Source organism: Sceloporus undulatus, chromosome 1 (assembly GCF_019175285.1).
Source record: "Sceloporus undulatus isolate JIND9_A2432 ecotype Alabama chromosome 1, SceUnd_v1.1, whole genome shotgun sequence".
Taxonomy (NCBI): Eukaryota; Metazoa; Chordata; class Lepidosauria; order Squamata; family Phrynosomatidae; genus Sceloporus; species Sceloporus undulatus.
Genome location: NC_056522.1, coordinates 164,478,791 through 164,500,323, shown reverse-complemented (window position 1 = coordinate 164,500,323; position 21,533 = coordinate 164,478,791). Strand labels below are relative to the sequence as shown.

General features: G+C 39.5%; 1 protein-coding gene across 2 annotated transcripts in view; it reads right to left on the bottom strand.

Moving 5' to 3' along the window:
• SPAG16 (sperm associated antigen 16) overlaps positions 1 to 21,533 on the bottom strand; it is a 510,294-nt gene that overhangs the window by 148,694 nt on the left and 340,067 nt on the right. For both annotated transcript variants that reach the window (XM_042446654.1, XM_042446655.1), the window contains one exon: positions 16,856 to 16,921. In XM_042446654.1, coding sequence (XP_042302588.1) covers positions 16,856 to 16,921 — 66 coding nt within the window. The remainder of the gene's footprint in view (positions 1 to 16,855; positions 16,922 to 21,533) is intronic.

Genomic DNA, 21,533 nt, shown 5'->3' with positions numbered 1-21,533 from the left:
GCCAAGATACTCATGAGGTAAATATGCAATTACATGGCATTGACAATCGGAAAAATCCAAAATTACTTCGCACCCAAGCATTTCAAATAAGGCTACTCACCTGTAGCACTAATAAGATTCATATATCTGTAATGAAAATGAGGGATTTCCCTTATAGCAATGTTCCTTGTAGAAATGTTAAAATACACAGGCTTGATCATTCTATCCTGTTTGTTTAGAATAATCCAATGCTACTGCCCACCCCACTGTGTAAATACAGAGGGAAGGTTTCTTGCTTTTTGCCAAATCAAGGATAAGAATTTTCTTGAGGGTTCAAGAAGAAGGGGACTATGCGAGGCTTGCAAAATGTATTTTACATAAATTTACATGGGCACTCAAAATCACTACACACCTGCAGAGTTGTGCACTGGAGATTGACCATGCACTTTATGGAAGACTAGCCATTCCTCTGCTGTGCTTCTTCTTATTCTTCCTTTTTAAGGCGCTTAAGCTAATCATTTATTTTTTCTTTTTTTTCATCCATCAAAGCAGTTCCTAATCCACAAGCTGTGCAGTAGATGTGGAAAGCATTGATACTTGTAGAGTTTTCTGAAGAGTGTTGTGTTTAGATGCCATCTTACACGAAAAGACCATTACCCCATTAACATATTTACTTGATGGGAGCATTCATAAAGAACTTGGCAATGACCATCTCAGATGAAGCCACTCTATTGTCCATATGTGGTTCAGCTGTAAATCAGCTACAAGTGGTTTCAAATAAACAGCAGTAAGAGTTCCAGCTTATTATCCCCTCTTCATCGCTTCACCATTTAGCGTATGTTGTTTACTTATCTCCTATTCTCTCATAGATTCCAAGAATGTAGAAAGTCTCAAGTGGCTGCAAAGGTTAGGCTCCGTCCCCACTTCCAATGCTCATTGTTGAATGTTTAGGATGTCTATACACACTGTTAGTATGCCAGTTGTGTTCATGCACTCTTCGGTTCCCCTTGTCTTACCCTTGAGCCTTTGAAGAGTAAGAAACAGTAGTCTTCCCAAGCCTTCTTCAAGTTATCTTATGGAAATAAGCTGTTTCTAAAAGGCATAAAATGAAAGAAGGACAGTGCAAGAAGACGAAACTCCCAGTTCAGATAACACTCAAGATTTACAGGGAACAGACAGAGGACAACTAAGAACAGCATTGTGGCTAATGATGCAACTAAATTCAAGCCGAAAGGATGTCCCGCTATTGACATGCTCTGTGGTGAAAGGAACCAAAGCTTCGCAACACATATCTAGGAACATGGGAATGTGAGAGGCATGAATGAGAGGAAATGATACATATAACAAAATTGTATTGTATGAAAGTTGAAAACCTGGGGTAAGCAAGCTAAAGTGGATAGGAAAGGGCATTGAGTTCTAGATTACAGAATTTTACTCAAAATGAAAATCTAAGGAGAATAAGCAGCGCATTAGTAATGAAGAGAGCAAGGGAACACATTACATGACCAAACAGAAATAACAATATGGAAATAATACTGAGATAATTATATAAACAGATGAAAGAATGACAGATTCTTCTAGGAAGAACCATCAAAGATGAAGTCCCAGTTTTAGAAAGTGGAGTGGAAGCTGCACTTGGGTGAAGTACATCACCAGGAATAGACGGCATACCTATACATTATACAGACTGAATCTACTCTAGTTCTAACTAAAATCTATTCAACAACATGGAAAACAAAACTATGGCCCACAGACAGGAAACACTCAATATACATTCCTATCCCCAAGAAAGGAGATACCAGGGATTGCAGTAACCAGAGAAGGCAAAGTGAGTTCTATTTACAACAAAGAATTTTACTATGTCCAAGCTGAAAAGGGAAAGGCACTGAGGATCAGATTTCAAACTTATGTTGAACAATGGAGCACATTAAAGTTCAGAAAAAATCGCTGTGCTTTATAGACTATAGCACAGCCTTAGATTGTATCCAGGGGTAGCATGTGCCATTTAGCAAATCCATAAAAAATCCATGAAACATTGCGTAGTACAGACCGCTGAAAAAAGGTGGCCTGCCACACCTGTTTTCCTCTGAAGGGAAGCCACAGCACCAAACCGTGCGCGTCCCTCCGGCGGAAAAGAACCTGTGGAAAAATGGGTTCTTTTAAAGCTGCAGGGGTGGCGTAAGTGCCACGTGACAATGTGTGGACGCCGCCGCATGGCACTTACGTAACAATGGGGAGCCGCATTACGTTTAGGGTTAGGGACTGTGTGGTTGCTGCGCGGTCCCTAACCCTGGAATTGGCCTGGTGTACACTGCTTATTGGCAGTATGAATCGGGCCAGTGATACCTTTTTTGGGCCAACCAAAATGCAAAATATACATGTTTTCAAAGTTTTCAAAGTTTCAGTGTTTTTTCAAAGCTTTCAAGTTTTCAAGCTTCAGTGGTTCTTCATTGCGCGAGTGTTACAACCAAACAGGAGGGAAAAAATGAAAGATTCATAGGCCTGAATTTTGTATTTCTGTTCTGATTTAGATATATAGGGGGCATCTCTTGCAGTCTAACCCTCCCCTTCTGGTCATGTGGCAACTGGGGGATTTTCAAAGTCCAAGAAATTTAACAACCATTTGCATCACAACAAGATACTTCCTTTGCAATCCAATATGTCTCCATCTTTGTGAGGCCTGGGGCTCCTTTGTAGACAAGGACACTGGATTTCCCAAGAAGCCTCCATGCCTTTGCATCAGGAAAACTTTAGGTGGTGTTGAGATTAAAAATGCCAATCCAGTCCAAATTTAAGAAGAGATGCAAACCAATGTAAAATTTCCCTCAAAACAAAATCTCTCTTGGCTGTAATTTGCTAACTGGTCTCCCCAATCCACTACCTCTAAGTGCTTTTTTCAGTTTTGCTCACATTACAACAGTGGTTCCCAACCTTCCTAATGCCGTGACTCTTTAATACAGTTCCTCATGTTGGCGGTGACCCAAAAACAGGGAATTATTTCGTTCCTACTTCATAATTGTAATTAAAAGGTGTTTTCCAATGGTTTAGGCGACCTCCATGAAAGGGTCATCCGACCCCCAAAGGGGTCCCAACCCAAGGTTGGGAACCACTACATTACAACCTCCAGACTGCATCTCCCCATTGGTGATCCTTTCGTTCTGTAAATATGTGTGGTGTGTGTGTGTTACCATCACATGGCCTGTAAACCTATGACAACCCCATGATTGCATATGGGTTTCCTTCCCTTAGGCAAGGAATACCAGAAGTTGGTTTGTCAGTGCCTTCCTCTGAATATACCGAATAGCCTTCTTATTCACTGGCAGTCTCCCACCAAGTATTAACCACGGCTGACCCGGTTTAGCTTCCATCCCTCAATTATTCCAACCTGTCAGATACCACACTTTACAAGGAACTATTTGTGAAATACATAAATACAAAGCCATGTTAATACATCAGTACATGTTATGTCTCCGTAGACTTAAAAAGAAGCAGGAGTTCCAGCATTTGCACATGACATTGTTCTAAGATCCATAAAAACATATGTCTAATGTTCATAATCAAAGTGCGTGGAAAAAATTAAGAACTTTTTTGTTTAAAATACTATACTTTCATATGCCACCATGTGTAATAATTTCCCCCTCAAATGGATTCCTATTTCCAAAGAGTCTTTAGTAATGTGATAAATAACAAGACTAGTACCTGTAATTTTGTAACTTACTTTCTAATTACACTGTGCAAGTAATAGCATCAATCACCTAAGGAAGACCCTATTAGTCCTTCAGCATTTCTAATTGTACGATTTAAAATTATTAAATAACCTTTGTGAATGTCTGACTTTGAGTTTATGCAAAGCATTGAATACTCTGAATACATAAATAACCTCAGGTTCATTTTTGATTGGTATTCTATTCTTTACCCTGTTTCTGTCTGTCAGCTATAGCCAAGCAGGCCTTCTCTGTTTTTGCCATCTGGAAAAACATTTAAAGATGATCGACTCTCGAATCATTTGGCTCAGTAATGAATAGAACTGACATCAAATATCAATACTATGGCAGCTAAATGGTAACTGACACAAGCTGGACACTGAAGAGTAAACAAAATTGAAATTTTGTTTTTGGTATAAGAACTGTCGACATTATGTGTCCTTTGGTAAATCAATGGAAGACAGACCTAATTCTGTAATTCCTGGGTGGGGGACGGGGGACAAAGAAAGGAGGATGAGTTTACAGGTGGGCCTCCAGTTTGAAAATGCTGGGTTTAATTTTGATTTGATTTTGTTGCCATATTGTGATGCCACTTTGTTATATGCTTTATGTTTTGTTCTTTATTTACATTATTTGAAATTTGTTTTATTGTAAGCGGTCAAAACTTTGTTGGGGGTGGCATAAGAATGATGCAGTAAAGAAATCATCAATAGGAAAACATCCACTATCTCTCATACGTTCTTCCACTGAATTTTGACATCCACAATGATGATGATGATGAGACATGATCATGAGGATACAGTTTATTTCTATAGTGCTAAATGTACACAAGTGAGATCACATGCAGAATTTTCTTTCTAAGTTACTGATTTTAAAATTGTAATTGCTTTAAAGAAGGAAGAAGAAAGAGGAAAAGAGAGAGACGGGAAAATATATAGGGCATGATCATGAACTTGGTATAAACTTAAAAGATGAGAATGTGGGACAAAATCTGCATGGAGTTGGAGACAAAGGTCCAAACACACTGCAGATAATCAAGTTTGAGATGCTTTAACTGCCCTGGTGCAGGCTAGGAATCCTGGGCACTGTAGTTTATTGTAGCACAGAGCCTCTGACAGAGAAGCTGAAATGCCACAAAATTACAGTTCCCAGAATTCCCTAGCACTGATCCAGGGCAACTAAAGTGATCTCAAACTGGATATTTCTGCCAGGTGTTTTGGACCAATAGTCTACATGTTTATGTGTAACTAAAGCAGAAAAATCTTCTAGCACTGAATGATGGATGGTGAAAGTTTTAATTTTCCACCCTTGGAGTCTGAGTTTAGCTAAAGTAAGGGCATAAAGAGGCACTGAATGGGTGAGGGTCCCTTAAATATCCTCCCTCTCGTCCCCTGCATGTGACTCACTGGCTCCATGGGCCAAGCACAAAGCGCGCTGGTCTCTTCTCATGGAGCCAACAAAAGTCCCTCTCTCTGCAGTGCCTTTCACTGCACAACCAGGGACCCATACGCTGGTGTCTCCCTTTAAAAATTTAAGGACTTCTCAAGTGGTGAGTTCTCCTTCTTGGGAAGCCGGTTAAACAGATGCTCAATGGTTTTTCTTTGGGAGGGATGTACTAAATGTCTTTTGCAGTCTCTTCCAACTCCATGATTCACTGATTATCAGCTGCTGGTGTTTGTTTTCCATTTTGTGGTTGTTTTTGTGTCAGGAGAACAGGTGAAACGATACATTAATAAAACAGACGAGACACAGATGACCATTGTTGCTCACTATATAGGCAGCACCTTCCTGGTGATCCAGTGACACCTCCATCCCTTCCCAGTCAGCTGAAGCCATTCCGGTCGCCTAATTCTCAGCTACCTTTCTACCAAGTCTTGCATTATTCCATAGAAAAGATCACTGCAACTTAAGTGACCAGAAAATATTCTGATACTCTTGGAGACCCTTCTGACTGTGAAGACTGATCCAGGAAGAATATATTTTATTCTTCTTAAACAGGCTCACATCTGCAGACAGAGGTAGAGTATTCGGTGGAAATCTAACTTAGAAATGTAGGGTGTTAAAAGACGACATATGCACAAATCACATGTATGCAAATAAGCTACTCAGATTTGACAGACCTGGATGTGATTCAGAGTGCTCGTGTTCACCTTAGTCCTACACAGCTTGGGTCCAGACTACTGAAAGACCATGGCGGGTTACAGACCGCCCATTTGGGGCGGTCTGTACCCGCCCCTTTCCCCGGTGTATCGGAGCCCCAGATGCCGAACGGCAGCCGCTGAGGCCCCGATCCGCCGCTTTTCCAGGCTGCGGGAAGCAGCAAAACGCTTGGCCCCCTTCCCTGCTTCGCTGGGCACAGCCGTCTGAAGCTGTGCCCAGCGACGCAAAGCGGCCACCGCAAACCAGGAAGGAGCTCCAAAATGGAGCTCCTTCCTGGTCCGCTCAAAGGGCGGACTAGGCGCCTGGCGCGGAGCGAGGACGTCACGTCGCGCCCACCCCGTATAGAGCGGCGCGGCCATGACGTCCTATGGCAGCGGCCGTCTGGAACAGCTGCCATCATTTTTTACGCACAGAGCGCGTATTGGGTTTAGGGTTAGGGAGGTGCAGAAGCACTGCACCTCCCTAACCCTAGTACGCGCTCCACCCGTACTTTAATGGCGGTGTATAAGCCGCCCATATATTACTATACCAACCAGCTGGAGTTTTCTGATCTACAGGGGAGGATCTTCCACCAGGTATTGGGGAGGCATTACAAACCGCCGCTTTGAGGCGGTCTCCCGGCGCTGCTGTTTGCTCCGTGAGGGAGCCGCCGCAGCCAAACCACGTGGCTCCCTTACAGAGCAAAAAAGAAGCTCCAAAGTGGAGCTTCTTCTGGTGGTGTGCTCATGACGCCGCGAGGCGCCAATGGCGCACTCGTGACGTCATTAGCGCTGCACGACATGCGGATGCACAGCATCCGTTACATCAAGATGGTGGCGGCCGTGTGGAACGGCCGCCGCCATTTTTTACAGACAGAGTCCGTAACAGGAATAGGGGCGTCTGGAAGAGACGCCCCTTTTTAAAACTGGGACATCCTGAGACCCGCCTAAGACACTTTTGTAACCCGCCTAAGACACTTTTGGGAAATGCAATGGACAAAATAAGGCCTGGATTTTGGTGTTTTGTCAAGCAGGATGTAATAAAGGTTTTCTGGCATGTTATGCCAACTGAGAAAAAATTCATTGCAGTTGCTTTTAGCAAAATGGTAAAAAGTTCATATTTTCTTCTCTGGTATTCAGTATCAGGAAGGATGGCATGTTCTCTTTGCTTTTGAGAACTCTGCAGAAGGCACAGTGTTGCATTTTTATCCAGATAGTCCTGCATACTAAAACTAAAATGGGTCTCAGCGCCATGTTAAAAAGAACCTTTGCAATCTGCTATTCTGGTCAGCTCCAGAGTTAGTCACTTGGAACCTTTTGAAGAGCATGTGCCTACACTGCACTGTCCTCTCTAGGGAAATAAGCAAGGCTATATTTTTCCTTATGTCTTACTGTTCAACTCTCCCCTCTCTATTCTCCAAATAGTGAAAGAAATCTAAAAGACTTAGATCCCTCCCTTCTCTGCAAACAGAAATGTCAAGGATTTGACTGAGGAATAACCAACTTGAATATTTCAGGCTACCCAAATCCAGGTCTCCTGAAGTTGTATGAATAAAATATAACAATAGTATAATTTAACTACAAAAGCAGAGTTTCTTCCTTATTATATTTCCATAATTAAAAATGACTATACAGATTCTGACACATTCCAAATTAATTTTCACCTTCATCAGTGTTAAAATTGCCACTGTTAAGAGTTCTACCATATCAAAATGTTGAGCATATCTAATTTTACCCTCAGAAAAAGGAAACTAGACATGCATTCAGCCAGGACACTGTTTCTTGAACTCTTGGTATGTATTTACTTCTGATAAGTATTCTAGTCAGCAGTGTAGTGAGACAATTTTCATGGGGAGAAGGGGAGAAGGATTTAGGCACGGGCCACTTTAAAAGAGGGAAAAACAGTTTTCATAGTCAATGTCAAAAACAACACACATTTAAAGCATTTCAATTAAAATGTGTGTTGTAAAGCTTCAACAAAAGCCAATTGATTTTAAATGCAATATTTTCCACATGCAAAATAGTTGTGTAAACTAAATAACAGTGAGTAGGAAACAAATTCGTGATATGGACTATTTTACTACATTTGCTTTTCTTTGATGAAGCACTGAATGCCTATCTGGTGTCAGCACATGTATCAAAGTCAGAATCAATGTTCACACACAGCTGTAGATGCACCAAAGGAAACTCCTCCAGCAAACAAACTACTTGCAGGGAAAGACTTCCTTACGGTGGTACAATGTTTTAGTAAGTTCATGAAGTGTTAGGGTTAGGGTTTCACAGGATTGTACCGTACAATTTTATTTGGATGCGAAAATGCATTTCTAAACATTCAACCACAATGCTATAAATCTGGGGACTGAACGAACGTTTCATGGGGGCAGGCAGAATTCTTAATTATGGAGACAATATCCTCATTTCTTCCTCCCATCACTACATCACTGTCTCTATTCAAAGAGAATGCTCTCTTTTTCTGTTTGCCATGCATATATCCCAAGATATTCTTCATTTATTCATATATTTACTAGTATGAGTACTAACTTTCCTTAAACTACAAACCCACCATCATTCCCCCATTGGTCTTCTCTTTCACCTCATCATGCTTACTCATTTTCTTTTCCTCTACTCAAGAATTCCCTCGACCTGAGCCAGCTCATATGGGTTATACGCCACTCAGTTCCAACTTTCACTGACATCACTCTGGTATTCAAAACATCCCCACTCCTTTTCTTTCACTCTGGTCTTTTCCTCCTGCTCAGGCTGCTTCAACTGCACATGGGTCAAAAAGCCCTTAGTTCTCTTATATATGGTGCCTTTCATCCTTTGTGCTACTCTTTCTCTTCTCTCATCCCCTGCCCCACTTTTTCATTCTTGCTAGCCTTTCCCTGCTGTTACCTCAATGCTTGTTCAGCCTTTCCTTCTACTAACTCTTCTCCTCCACTCACTTACTAGGTGCTAGGATTTTTCTCTCTTTCTTTCTCTGAGACGCCATTTGCACTGCAGAGATAATGCTGTTTTACACCACTTTAACTGCCATGGCTCAATTCTATGGAACCCTGGGATTTGTAGTATGTTGTGGCACCAGAGATCTCTGATAGGACTAAATATCTCACAAAACTACAAATCCCATGAGTCTGTAGCATTGAGCCATGGTGTCAAAGTGTTGTCAAACAGCATTATTTCTGCAGTGCAGGTGCAGCCTGAGTTGTTTAGGAGATCTGCAGAGGAAAACACCATGTAAAGCTGCCTAGGCCCATCAGAGAAATGAATCTTACAGGCCTGCCCTGATTAAGAAAGGTCCTAATGTGAAAGGGATGTGGTTGCTTAGTGGTTAAGGTGCCAATTCCGATGATTGGAAGATCAGAAGGCTGGCAGTTTGAGGTCCAGGTGCTGCATGGTGGGGTGAGCTCCTGTTACTACTCCCAGACAGCAGTTCGAAAGCATGCAAGTGCAAGTAGATAAATAGATACCACTTCTTAGTGGGAAGGTAACAGCGTTTGGTGCAGTCATACTGGCCACATGACCACCAGAGTCATGGACAACACTGGCTCTTCAGCTTAGTAACGGAGATGAGCACCACCTCCTACAGTTGGTTATGACTAGACATTCATGTCAAGGGACTACCATTACCTTTTAGATGTTACTATAGGCTATAGGTTCACTTTAATTAATTAATTAATTAATTAAATGCCATTAATGCATTTATAAATTTATAAATTTATTATTTATAAGCGCTTTATAAATAAAGGTTAATAATAATAATAATAATAATATGCAAGAATATAAAACAGCAAAATTAAAGTGGACCTATAGCCTATAGTAACATCTAAAAGATAATGTCTTGGTAATATGCTGGAAAGTGGATATAAAAATTATTTCCATATCATCACTTCCTTAAGCAATATTGAGATAGTGAAAGTACAGCACAGTAATGACTAAAATGGGCAATCTTTAGATTACTCATCTTGTAGGTCCTAATTTTTGTTGTGCTTCACATTTGGAAAATAAACTGGGCAATAATAATACCTAGCAAAATAAAGTTATTTTCTTAATAAATAAAAGAAGCATTTGTGGCAAGGGTCAGGTTTTACACTCAGATTAGATCACGAGGAACAAGGATCTTGCTGTTTTATATTCTTGCATATCAGGCATTAATGGCATCTAAATTACTCTTCACCAACTCTGCTTTGTAATAAATCTTTAAATAATTCCTTCTCCTTTATACAACTCTGGAAACCATAATTCATTAAGTATCATTCATAGTTTTGTAACCAAATTCACAGCAAGTGGAACACTGAAATTATTTATTAAGTTGTCAATATTATATGAACAGTGTAATCATTTGCCATCAGACAAATGAAATGCTACTGAAACATGTGACTATAGATTTTAGGAGAGATTCTTTTTCCTTTTTATATCCAGTAATGCACAACCAGTTGTAAAATAAAATGCAAGTAAACAAAGCAATCCTGTGCAGTGTTGTGTTGAAAACCATACCAAAAAGTACAATATAAATAAAAGAGGAAGAGGAAGAGGAACAGAGACCTGGCAAATTATCTGCCCACTCTACTGTCTCCTAATGATACAGAATCAGAACATTAGTTTAGGAAACAGTCTTGCATCTCTGTCTTGAGTTTATTTTCTTGGAAGTAAGGCCCAGATATTTTTTTTTGCCTGTGAAAGCATATGGTACATCATAGATTCTAACCTGCAAAAGTAGTCTGAGTAATTTGAGAGTCAAGAATGTGTGCACCTACAGATTAGCTACCCACCTTCCACATATTTATGATTAATTTATATAACTGTAATTACAGTTTCTAAAATTGCAACCCTCACTCTGTTTAATCAACCCTCTACTGGCAGTTTCCATCTTTTATAATTAAGTTATTCTGGATGTCGACCAGTGATCCTAACACGATGTTTAATGCCAGATGTAATATGCTTTATCAAAACAATATACCAATCCACAAAATCATTAGTATATAAAAGCTTGCTTCATTTAATCATATGACTGCTCTGGAAGGCCATGTTGGTCCCTTATTTAACCGTGTCCTAATGGAACTGGTTCCAGGGTTTCTTCATACAACAAATCTGTTATGTGGCGCAGTGGTTAAATGCCTGTACTGCAGCCACACTCAAAACCACAAGGTTGCGAGTACAAGACCAGCAAAAGGGCCCAAGCTCGACTCAGGCTTGCATCCTTCCGAGGTCGCTAAAATGAGTACCCAGACTGTTGGGGGCAAATTAACTTACTTGCTAATTAGCTTACTTGCTGTTCACCGCTATGATCTTTGGAATAGCGGTATATAAATAAAAAACACACATGAAAAGAGCTGGGGCTGCAGCAGAAACCAACACTACTACAGCCACATTTACTTAAGGTGGTGGTGGAGGGAGGCAGAACTGACTCAGATAATGGAGATTATCGCACGTGTCTCATCTCATCTTTTTCTTGCCAGGATAGATGTGCATTTAACTGTCAGGGCCAAGCATATGCAGCCAGTAGGTAGCCCAGTGGCAACCTGGTCTTATCCCATCGCATTTCAAGGATGGGAAAATCCCATTCTTGAAAAGCCACGGGATAAGCCCACATTGCATACAGGCTGCATATTCCCAGCCCCAGGAGAATGTGGTAAGACCTGCCTTAGAATGTCTATCCTGTTGGGGAAAAGACGAGATAAGGTGTGTGTGATAATCTCCAATATCAAACTGCATTGTTTAAGTGCTATCATTCCACTTTAACTAAAAATCCCAAGATTCCACAGGAGGCAGCCATAGGAGTTAAAGTGGAATAATAAAACTATAACAGTATAGTGTGATACTGACTAACAGAGCTGAAGGCATTTCATGGACCACCTAGTTCAACCAACTGCCAGGTTAGGGAATCTACAGCCAAAATACTCCTGAGAGATGGTCACCCAAAATCAGTTTCAAGACCTCCAATGAAGGATATTCCACTTTGCATGGGAATCTATTTCATTGTGAAGTCGAAGGCTTTCATGGCTAGCATACATAGTTTTGTGTGGTTTTTTTTTGACCTATGTGGCCATGTTCTAGTAGAGTTTATTCTCTGAACATGCCAGCCACAGAGGCAGGTGAAACGTCAAGAATAAACTCTTCTAGAACATGGCCACATAAATAAAAAAACCCACAAAAACATCTGTTCCATCATCACACACCAATTACTGTCAGAAAGTTCTTAAGGTTTATTTGATATCTCCTTTCTTGTAATTTGAAGTAATTGATTTGTGTGCTATCCTTTGGAGAAGCAGAAAAGAAGCTCACTCCATCTTCTACCTGACAGCCATTCAGATAATGAAAGATGGCTATCATAGCACCTTTCAGCCTTCTCTTCTTTAAGCTAAACATGCCTAACTTCCTTAGCCATTCCTTATCAAGATTCCAGATTGTTTACCATCTTAAGGGCATCTGCATGGAACGAAAGGCCTGCGTTCACCTCATGTCATCCTGTTTGGACAATGCAGGCCAAAACCCTGGGGTCAGAAACTGGAAGGATCCTGGCAGACCAGACATCAATCTGGTGGATTTGGCCCAATCTCAATGCATAAGGGCCTAAATATCAAATTGACCCACCATGCAAACCCCATATAGGACCAGATGGCCCACAACTCCTTCGTAGAATAATAGAATCATACAGTTAGAAGAGATAGCACTCCTGACAGGTAACCATCCAGCATCCATTTAAAAACCTCCAAAGAAGGAGACTCCACCATTCTCTGAGGGAGTGTGTTTCACTGCAAAACAGTTCCTGCAGTCAGGAAGTTCTTCCTAATGTTGAGGGAGAATCTATTTTCTGTAGTTTGCATCCATTGTTCTGTGTCCTAGTCTCTGGGACAATGGAAAACAAGCTTACTCCATCCTCAGTATGACATCCCTTCAATATTTAAACAGGGCTATCATACCACCTCTTAACCTTCTTTCTTCTCTTCTTGCTCCTCTACTGCGGCTAATGAAAAGCTCCCCTCCCACACTGCCACCTCTGATGTGTAAACAGTAGTGAGTCCATGGTGCAGGAAGAGGTGGGTGTATAAACACCCGACTATCCCTTTGCTTGCCTGGAGATAAATCCGAATTGGGACCCAGACCAAGAAAGCATGGGCTTGGCTTTCCTGGCCTGTCTACTCAGCCCCTAAGTTAACTAATCTGGTCACACCCAAGATTGTTGATATACTTCTCAAATTGTAGTGCCCAGAACTGGACCCAGTACTTCTGATGAGGTCTGACCAAAACAGAATAGAGTAGCACCATTACTTCCCATGATCTAGATACTGTACTATATTTTTGTTGATAGTGCCCAACACTGATAGTCTTCTTTTGCCACATAGAACACTGTTGAATCACCTTTAGCTTGTGGTCCACTAAGACCCCTGGATCTATTTCACAAGCGGTGCTGTGAAGCCTGATGTCACCCATACTTATGTGTTTGATTTTTTACACCTAAATATAGCACTTTACATTTATCTCTCCACTTCAGATTCAATCCTGATTTTGTCTTCTGAGGTATTAACAACTCCTTCCAGTATTTTGTCATTGGCAGATTTCCTAAGCATGCCATTTATTCCTTCATCAAAATAATATATGCATACATTAAACACTAGTATGCCCAGGACTGAGTACTGCAACACACTCTTTGTTACTTCTCTCCAAAATAAGATACAGTCACCCTTTGAGTTAGTCCATCAACCATCTACAAAAATAACATTGTCTAGTCCCATTTTACCAACACCTTTGCCACAGTATCAAGGAGAAACTTACTAAAGCCTTAGTAAAATCACATCAAAATTACTGAAATGTACCAGCACAGAGCTTAGAACTAACACACCGATGCATTCATTAAGTTAGTAATTCACTACATTTCCCTAGTGATGTCATCTAACTTTCTAGATTCCTCAATTAATGCTGATATTAAAAATATGCTATAGTGAATTGGGTCATTAGAATCTGTTAAAATCCACTAGTTGGGTGCCTCTCCCTCTGTCACATTAATTAAAGCAGAAAGACATGCTGCCTCTGGAGAACAAATATTAGGAGTGGGGGAAATTCTAACTTGTCACATGGGTCTGTTGTTTAAGAAGATAGCAGGGTGGAGAGAAGGGGGGAGAGAATGCTTTGAAACTCAGGTCAGATGGGAGGTTTTGATGAGGAGAACAGCTATGTTTGGGAACGAAGCACTAAAAAAGGAATTGCAAAGAAGAAAGAAGCGAGTCTTGAAAGAGAATGGTGGCGGTGGGGACTAATGTTTGCTTTGCAAAAGACAAGGATCCAGTGCCACCCTTGGTATGGAAGGAAAGTGTCTGGAGTCTTCCTAGAAACTGGCGTTGCTGTCATTTCTCCTCCCAATGATGATATAAGAACTGATTTCTAATGCTTTTTAATGTATAATCTACATCATAGTATTATTTGGAGTGAGCTGCAATTAACCTCTTTCCAGATCATTGATCACTTACAAAGCACTAGGGTCTTGGATAATTTCATGAATTTCTTCCCTCAAATCCATCCCCCATTTCTTTCTCCTTTGGCTTCTCCTTTGACTCTCTCCATCACACACCCCTTCTGCTTTTCAACCACCCACCATCCATCTTCCACCCCCCCCTTTTATTCAAGCCCTTTTAATTGTACATTTATAGTAAGATAATTCCACAGAAGTGTGAGCTTGTTAGATACTTGATAATTAAAAATGCAGATGCTGCAGGATGTAGTTGGGATTCTGGCTCCTGCATGGCTCCTATATGCACAGGATCTCTGGTTTCTGCTCTACCACTAATATTTCTAGAACACATTTCTTGATTGAGAGTTGGGGGGGGAGCATGTTTCAAATGTGCAGAAAAATTATTAGGTATATGCTGAGAGATTCTCAACAATTTTGGCTTAATAATAATAATAATAATAATAATAATAATAATAATATAGTTTATTTGTATCCCGCTTTTCCAAAACCTGATCAAAGCGGCGAATTCTCCATTCTAGATACACTGATCAATCTTTGTATCTCTCCACTTATTGATGTATTTGTGTTGGATCAGTGCCCTCTAACAAAAGGACGTTACATCTCATTTAACAGGCAAGACATTTGAAGGGTGAACAAAGTGTACGTGTTGGTGGAGTCAAAACAAAAGAGAGATGCAGGTGAGTGACCAACTGACATGAAGAACTTTTAAGGTGATATGTTATACTTTGCAATGGTCTTCTTCAGCCTGGTAGTTCCCAGATTTGCAGCATTCCCACCATTCTCAGGCAACAAATCTATTACAGTGGGTCCTTGGTATCTGCTGGCGTTTGGTTCCAGCCCCCCCCCCCCCAAGGATTCAGAAATTCATAGGTGCTCAAGTCCCATTATATACAACAGGTTAGTAACATGGTGTCACTTACATAAAAAGGCAACATCAAAGTTTGTTTTGGCTTTAAAAAAAAACATTTTCAAGCCATGGATGGTTGAATCCATGGATACAGAATCCGTGGATATGGAGCGCCAACTGTATGGAGTTTGTAGTCCATGAGATGAAAAATTCTAGGTGGGGGGCAGATTAAAAGAACATAAAGAGTCCTTTTGAAGAAACCAGTAATATCATTTGTTCCCTTAAGGTCAACAATGACAACCTCCATGCCATTCGCTATAAGTCGCATGCTTAGACCCAATACTAACCATTTTAATCATCAAGTTAATTAAGTACCAAATGAAATTATTTCCATTATTAATTTTTATGCTACTGAATTAATATTCCAGTTTCTAATGTTTACGTTATCAAATTAATTTTGAAGCCAAATCTCTGGTCTTGTGTGGTACTTTGTTTTTGAGAAACCCATGCTGGCTCTTAGAAATTTTAGCATTCTTTTCCAAATGCTCATACATCAACTATTTAATTATTTCTTCTAGAGCTTTTCCTGGCATTGGATTCAAACTGACATCAAACTATTATGCTTTTATAGTCAATATGTTTGGATGTTTCATATAGTGCTCAAATTTTGAGGTATGGTAAAGTACAGGATTAGGGGGGGCAATTTGTCAGTTAGAGCAGGTAGGGCAGCAATTGCTCACTTGCCCTTTCCCACCCACACCTTCTCTTTCTCTCCCATGATTCATTTCTGAAGCTCTCTTCAACAACTTGTCCACCTCCTAGCAGCCAATGCTGCATACATATCTTCCCTATGCTGCTGTCACCTCCAGACAAATGTCACTGTCTGAGATAAGGCTTTAGCTAAGAAGTAACTAGTTGGAATTAACCAATTAATTCTCTTTTTCTCAATAACAGAAGTGCAAACTACATTAAAATACAATTTTAATTGTAATGGTGAGTGCTGCAGCATGCAAAGTGTAGAAGCATGGAAAAGGTGCGTTGGCAGAAGAATCAAGGTTCTAGACAACTTCCTTCCTTCATTTATATATTTTCAACTATGAAGTAATTAAAAAGAGAACATCCCTTTCAAGAGAACCACAGTCTAACTGTAATTTAAGCATGGTGATTTATGTTTCTCTCCTCTTTCTGACAACACCAACTGCAAGAAAACGTATCTCACCCGTCTAGAATTTTTAGATTACTGAAAAGTGGCTGGAAAATATTCACTTGTTAGAGTTGTCTATTTTTGCACCTACGTCATACAATCACACATATGGCCATTAGAGAAATAATTTTCTTTGGAGGGCTATATTTGTCCTTAATGACACTGGTGTACTATATTGGCATTATCATTCCAGGACAAACCAAAGGGAATTGGCCCCCATTTGCAGTAGCAAAGCTGAAGATTTGAAAAACAGTAAAAAGTACAAATACCTGTGAAGAGCCGTGAAAAAGTTAACAGCAAAGATACTTTTCAGGATAACAGTCATCCACTTTCCTTTCTGAACTCATTCTTACTGTTGAAAATTGGCTAATGTGTTTGCCTTCAGTTTCACTATTTACAAAAGGTCCTTGGAAGGTGTGCAGAAACCCTCTACTACTGTAATTTCACATGCCATTCATTTATAGGTTCCGTCCTGGACTACAATCATTTCACAGTTTATATATTATCACTTACCTTCATGTTGAATGTAGCATGATTGCAGGAATGTAGGTGTCCACAGAAGGTTTGAGCACATAGCCCCTGAAAAAGACAAGAACAAGGAAACCCATAATAATCAGAACAAATCAGATACTTATATAAGCTGCAAGACAACTTGGAAATGATTATTTATTTATTGGTTCTATCAGGTGAGGCTGACCATGCCTGTTCATTTGTTTATGTATTTACACCAAGTGCAGCAAGGGGATTACTGCATCCACAAGGACGCAGTACATAAAGCCATGGTCAATGCCACCTCTTCCCAAGAGAGCAAATAATAGACTTGAAAGCACAGCAAGAGAAGGGCATAGTGGCATTTTCTCTGTTGGCATTTGTAGAATGCTTCCTCCTGCTCTTCCTGTTGCTTCCTCCTGCTCTTCCTGTGCAGAGGGAAGGACATAATAACCTGTGGCCTCTGGGATAGCCTTCAAGGGATTTTAAGATTGTACCTTTATGAGAGACTGAGTGATTGCCTAAAGCATGAGAAATATGAATTCTAGTTAATAACTGGAGGATTGCGTTTAGGCTAGATTACTTATTGCATTTAAGTCCCATTGACATGTGATTAATGACTTAAGTCCACTGGTTTTAATGTGAACCAACTATGGATTTTTTTAAAGGATTCTTATAGTCCAAGGTATATATTTACTTTAAACATAGAACTGGGTCAGAGCAATGATAAAGAATATGCAAGTACTTAAGCAAAGGTAAGTTGAAATATATATCTTTAAGGAGAAAATAACCATCATTTTTTGAGGAGCATATCACCATAAATCTTTCTGTAGCAACTAGAAAGAAATAATCATGGAATTTATGGAGTAAAGTTAATCTTTTTAATTGACGGGAAGACGATAGCCAAGATATTGGTAGTATAGCATCTCATTTATCTTACTGCTGTTAACTCTTACTTCCCATCATGGTTTCTAATACAGACAGCTGCTTGATGCATTATAAAAAGATAAAATAAGCTTTGCACAAGGGGCATATCAATTTGATAGCACTAAGGACTACAGTCCTGCTCATTCAGATATGTAGATAGTCTTCTGCAGGTGTTTAATCCCACACATGATCAGAAATACCCTAGAGGAGTGCAAGGATTGTGGTAGGATCTCAATGTAAGTTAAGAATGGACTGAAATCCCAAGCACACATTAATACTAAACATGAGAGAATCCCGATCTTCTGATATTGGCAGGTATTCAGTTTTGCATCCTGACATATCTGTAGCTCCTCTAATAATTACTCTCAGAAACCTGTTGGAAAGATACAGCCACAAATGATACAGCAAGGCTGGTAGAAGCTCTTTCCTTTTATATGGATTGCATGATTTTGGAAAGTTCCTAGCTGATGTCATTTTATATTCTGTTTTTATTGTTTTATTGATGACTGTAATTTTATCCGGATTTGTACACCGCTTTTGATCTGAATTTGGAAACGCGGGATAGAAATAAACTATTATTATTATTATTATTATTATTGAAGTTAAAAGCTATTCAGGCTAATATTAGTCCTTGCTCAGAATATTCTTTCAAAACATTTACAAAATGAGCCTTTTGCTTTACTTGTGGATTTACACAGAAAGGAAAGAAACTGCTCATAACTTGCTATTTTCCCCAATGATCAACTAGCAAAGTATACAGTTCTTATTGTTCAATTGTCTTAAGAAATTCACACATTTCTCAGTAGATCCATATCTGAATTGAATCCAGAAATAAAATCCGGTCCTATTATTTCCAATGTACTTCTAAATGTACCTGTATTTCACAAGCAATAATACATCTTTTGTAACTAGTGATATTGTCGTAATGGTTTAAGGTTCATTCACTCAAACAAACATGATCCTAGAGATGATTAGATACATAAATTAAATAGGAAATTTTCATTTAGCCTGCAGGAGGCCATAAATGGAGATATAAATGGAAACCCAAATTTTAGAATTAAATTCACGTGTTTCAAAGGATCTAGCAGCACCCAGATATCAGTCAGTATTTAAACCACATAGCATCATAGGGAGAAAGGTGCAGGGTATAGCAGTCACCTCCAAAAATGATAGTTTAGAAGAAAAGCAGTTGGCACTCCTCTATGATGGCACATTGAGGAGCGAGGACCTGAGAATTTGATGGATGCTCCATTGCTTTCCTGCTAGGCAGAACAAATAAAGAGCTTTAGGTTTCCAAATTCATGTCAGATCCTTGTGCAGAAGATGCAGGTTTCTGTGTAATATGGAAGCAAGCCATCTGTAAATGGTGTCAATATCATCTTAAAGGGAAAGCCAAGCAAATGTTTCTTCATCAGGCTGAGGGAAGTGAGGTTTTAAATACTGAAAGCAATGTGGGATTAAATACATTGAAGGATATGTGGGTTGGTAGGTGGGACTCAGGGGAAAGGCTGAGTAATTTCCTTTTTTTTTCTGTAGCAGCAGAGAAATTGTCTGTATCTATTCATAAAACAAAAACTAAGATAAATGATTGTAATTCATCACTGTATAACCTTGTCTATATGAAGAACTGTTACTCTGATAGTGGAACCTTTTAAATTTAATCAAATTACAAGCAGAAGATCCTGATAAAAATTAAACAATCATTATCTCGAAGCTAATAGGAAAGAAATGTGATTATATATGCACCTCAGGGTAGATACTGGCAGATGTATTTAATTGGGTGAGAAAATATTATGAAAAGATATGTACCATGTTACTGAATATTTATCAGACGTCTAACGGTTAACAGTTCTTCTGAGAGTAGCTCTACTCTATGCCAACAAGTAGTCAGCCTGATTCTTCCAGTCCGCTGGTATTTCTTCATTTGAAATTTGGAAAACTATTTTTCTGTTCTCATTGTACTAGCATGCCGACGTCTATTTACTAGCAAAGATTTGAGATCTAGTATACACCCTTTTAGTACAGATGGTACTAAAGCAAATACAATGCGCAGATCATTCACTGGAATACCCTACAGCAACCACCTTAGAAATCACCAGTCCTTAGCCTCCTTTGTACCCAAACCAAGCACTGTACAAGAAGTCGATGCTAAACAACTTTTAGGGAAGAGAAATGCAAAACTAATTCAGCAACGATCACAGAATATGCATCCTTGGCTACCAAGGGAAGATAAGAATTTTTAAATTTTTAGAACTGCAGGACAAAGAGTAATTCCAAAGAATAAGTCTTGCCTCAGGGACTTTTTGGATTTGAATTCAAAATATTTGCCCCCAATAACAAGCTGGTCTTAAAACTAAGTAAAGAAGAAGAGACAAAAACCCAGAGAAATCCTCAGGGTGAAAAGAGACAGATGTCTCCAAGTGTTCAGTAGAGAGCTGTTTTTATTTTGAAGAAAGCCCAATGCGTCTTGGACGATATATATTTCAATGGCATTCTTCAAGGGCTACATAAAAACACAGAAATACATTTTTAAAAATGTGTGTGTGTTGGCAGACATCCGGGAGAAAGGGATGGGAGGAGACGGAGTGAGATGGCCTTCAAGGAAGTATCATACAACAGGGCTAGAAGAACTTTTGAGTGAATTTACAAAAGTGGAAAGACAAGCTCTTCATTTAGTCCTCCAGGAGCCAACCATTTTAATTTCAAATCCAACTCTACTTCTTTTTTCAATAGAAACTTCTTATTATTTGTATTTACTTTTTCTACAGGCCAAAATGTATGGCCTGCTGCAGGATAATGACATTCCAAAAAATGACTTTTTAAGGGAGTACATGTTGTATTGTTTTTGTTAGCGCTCGGGAAAACTGAGCCCATATGTAGAAGATTGCCAGCCAAGAAAGCAAATGCCGAGTCTAGAAGTAGCTGGAGACAAAAACTCCTGCTTCCTAACAGAGTTTCACTCACGACTGCTGAGGTTCTTCTGAAGAGGCTTTTAATCTTAGTTGCAGCAAAATATTTACAAGTATGATGCAACAATATTTATACAATCCAACATAATGCTCCGCCACCAACTGACATCCACCTAATTCTCAGTGTCCTGGAGCATTCTTCCTTATATATACAAACACAGGCTAGGATTCTGATCCAAACCCTGGCTAGTGTTTCATCATCTTCCTACCATGTGTCCACAGTGACTGTGCAATTTTGAACTGTTATGACACAAGTCCATGCTGAAGTTTCATCAGCTTCCTCTGAGTCAGCATTTCTCCTTTAGCACATTGCATGCACCTGAGACATTTTACAGCCTGGGGCAAAACTTCACTGACTGTTTCTTATATTTGAAAGGCAATGTGTTCTCTCTCTCTCTCTCTCTCTCTCTCTCACACACACACACACACACACACACACACACACAAATACGTATAGAGAGAGGGGGTCTTGCTGTTCTTCCTACATAAAGCTTTAGACACTTGCATTGTATAATGTCAAATTTGTATAAAAATGGGGAAGATCACTATTCCCATTCAAGGAGTGCTTTCTGTGAGAAAATAAGTATATAAGGAAGAAAATGAAAAGGAAGAACAGCCGGGTGTTTTTTAAAACAAAGATTACCAGGGAATTTTAAATTTTCTGTGTTTAAATGTAATGCTGGGTGGACACTGTATTTATGTATTTATTTTACCAATTTGCCATTGCTACGTCTGGCTAAGCATTAGCCGTCAAATTCCTATCTTTAAAAATATTTTAATAAATCATTGCCATTTTCTCTATTGTG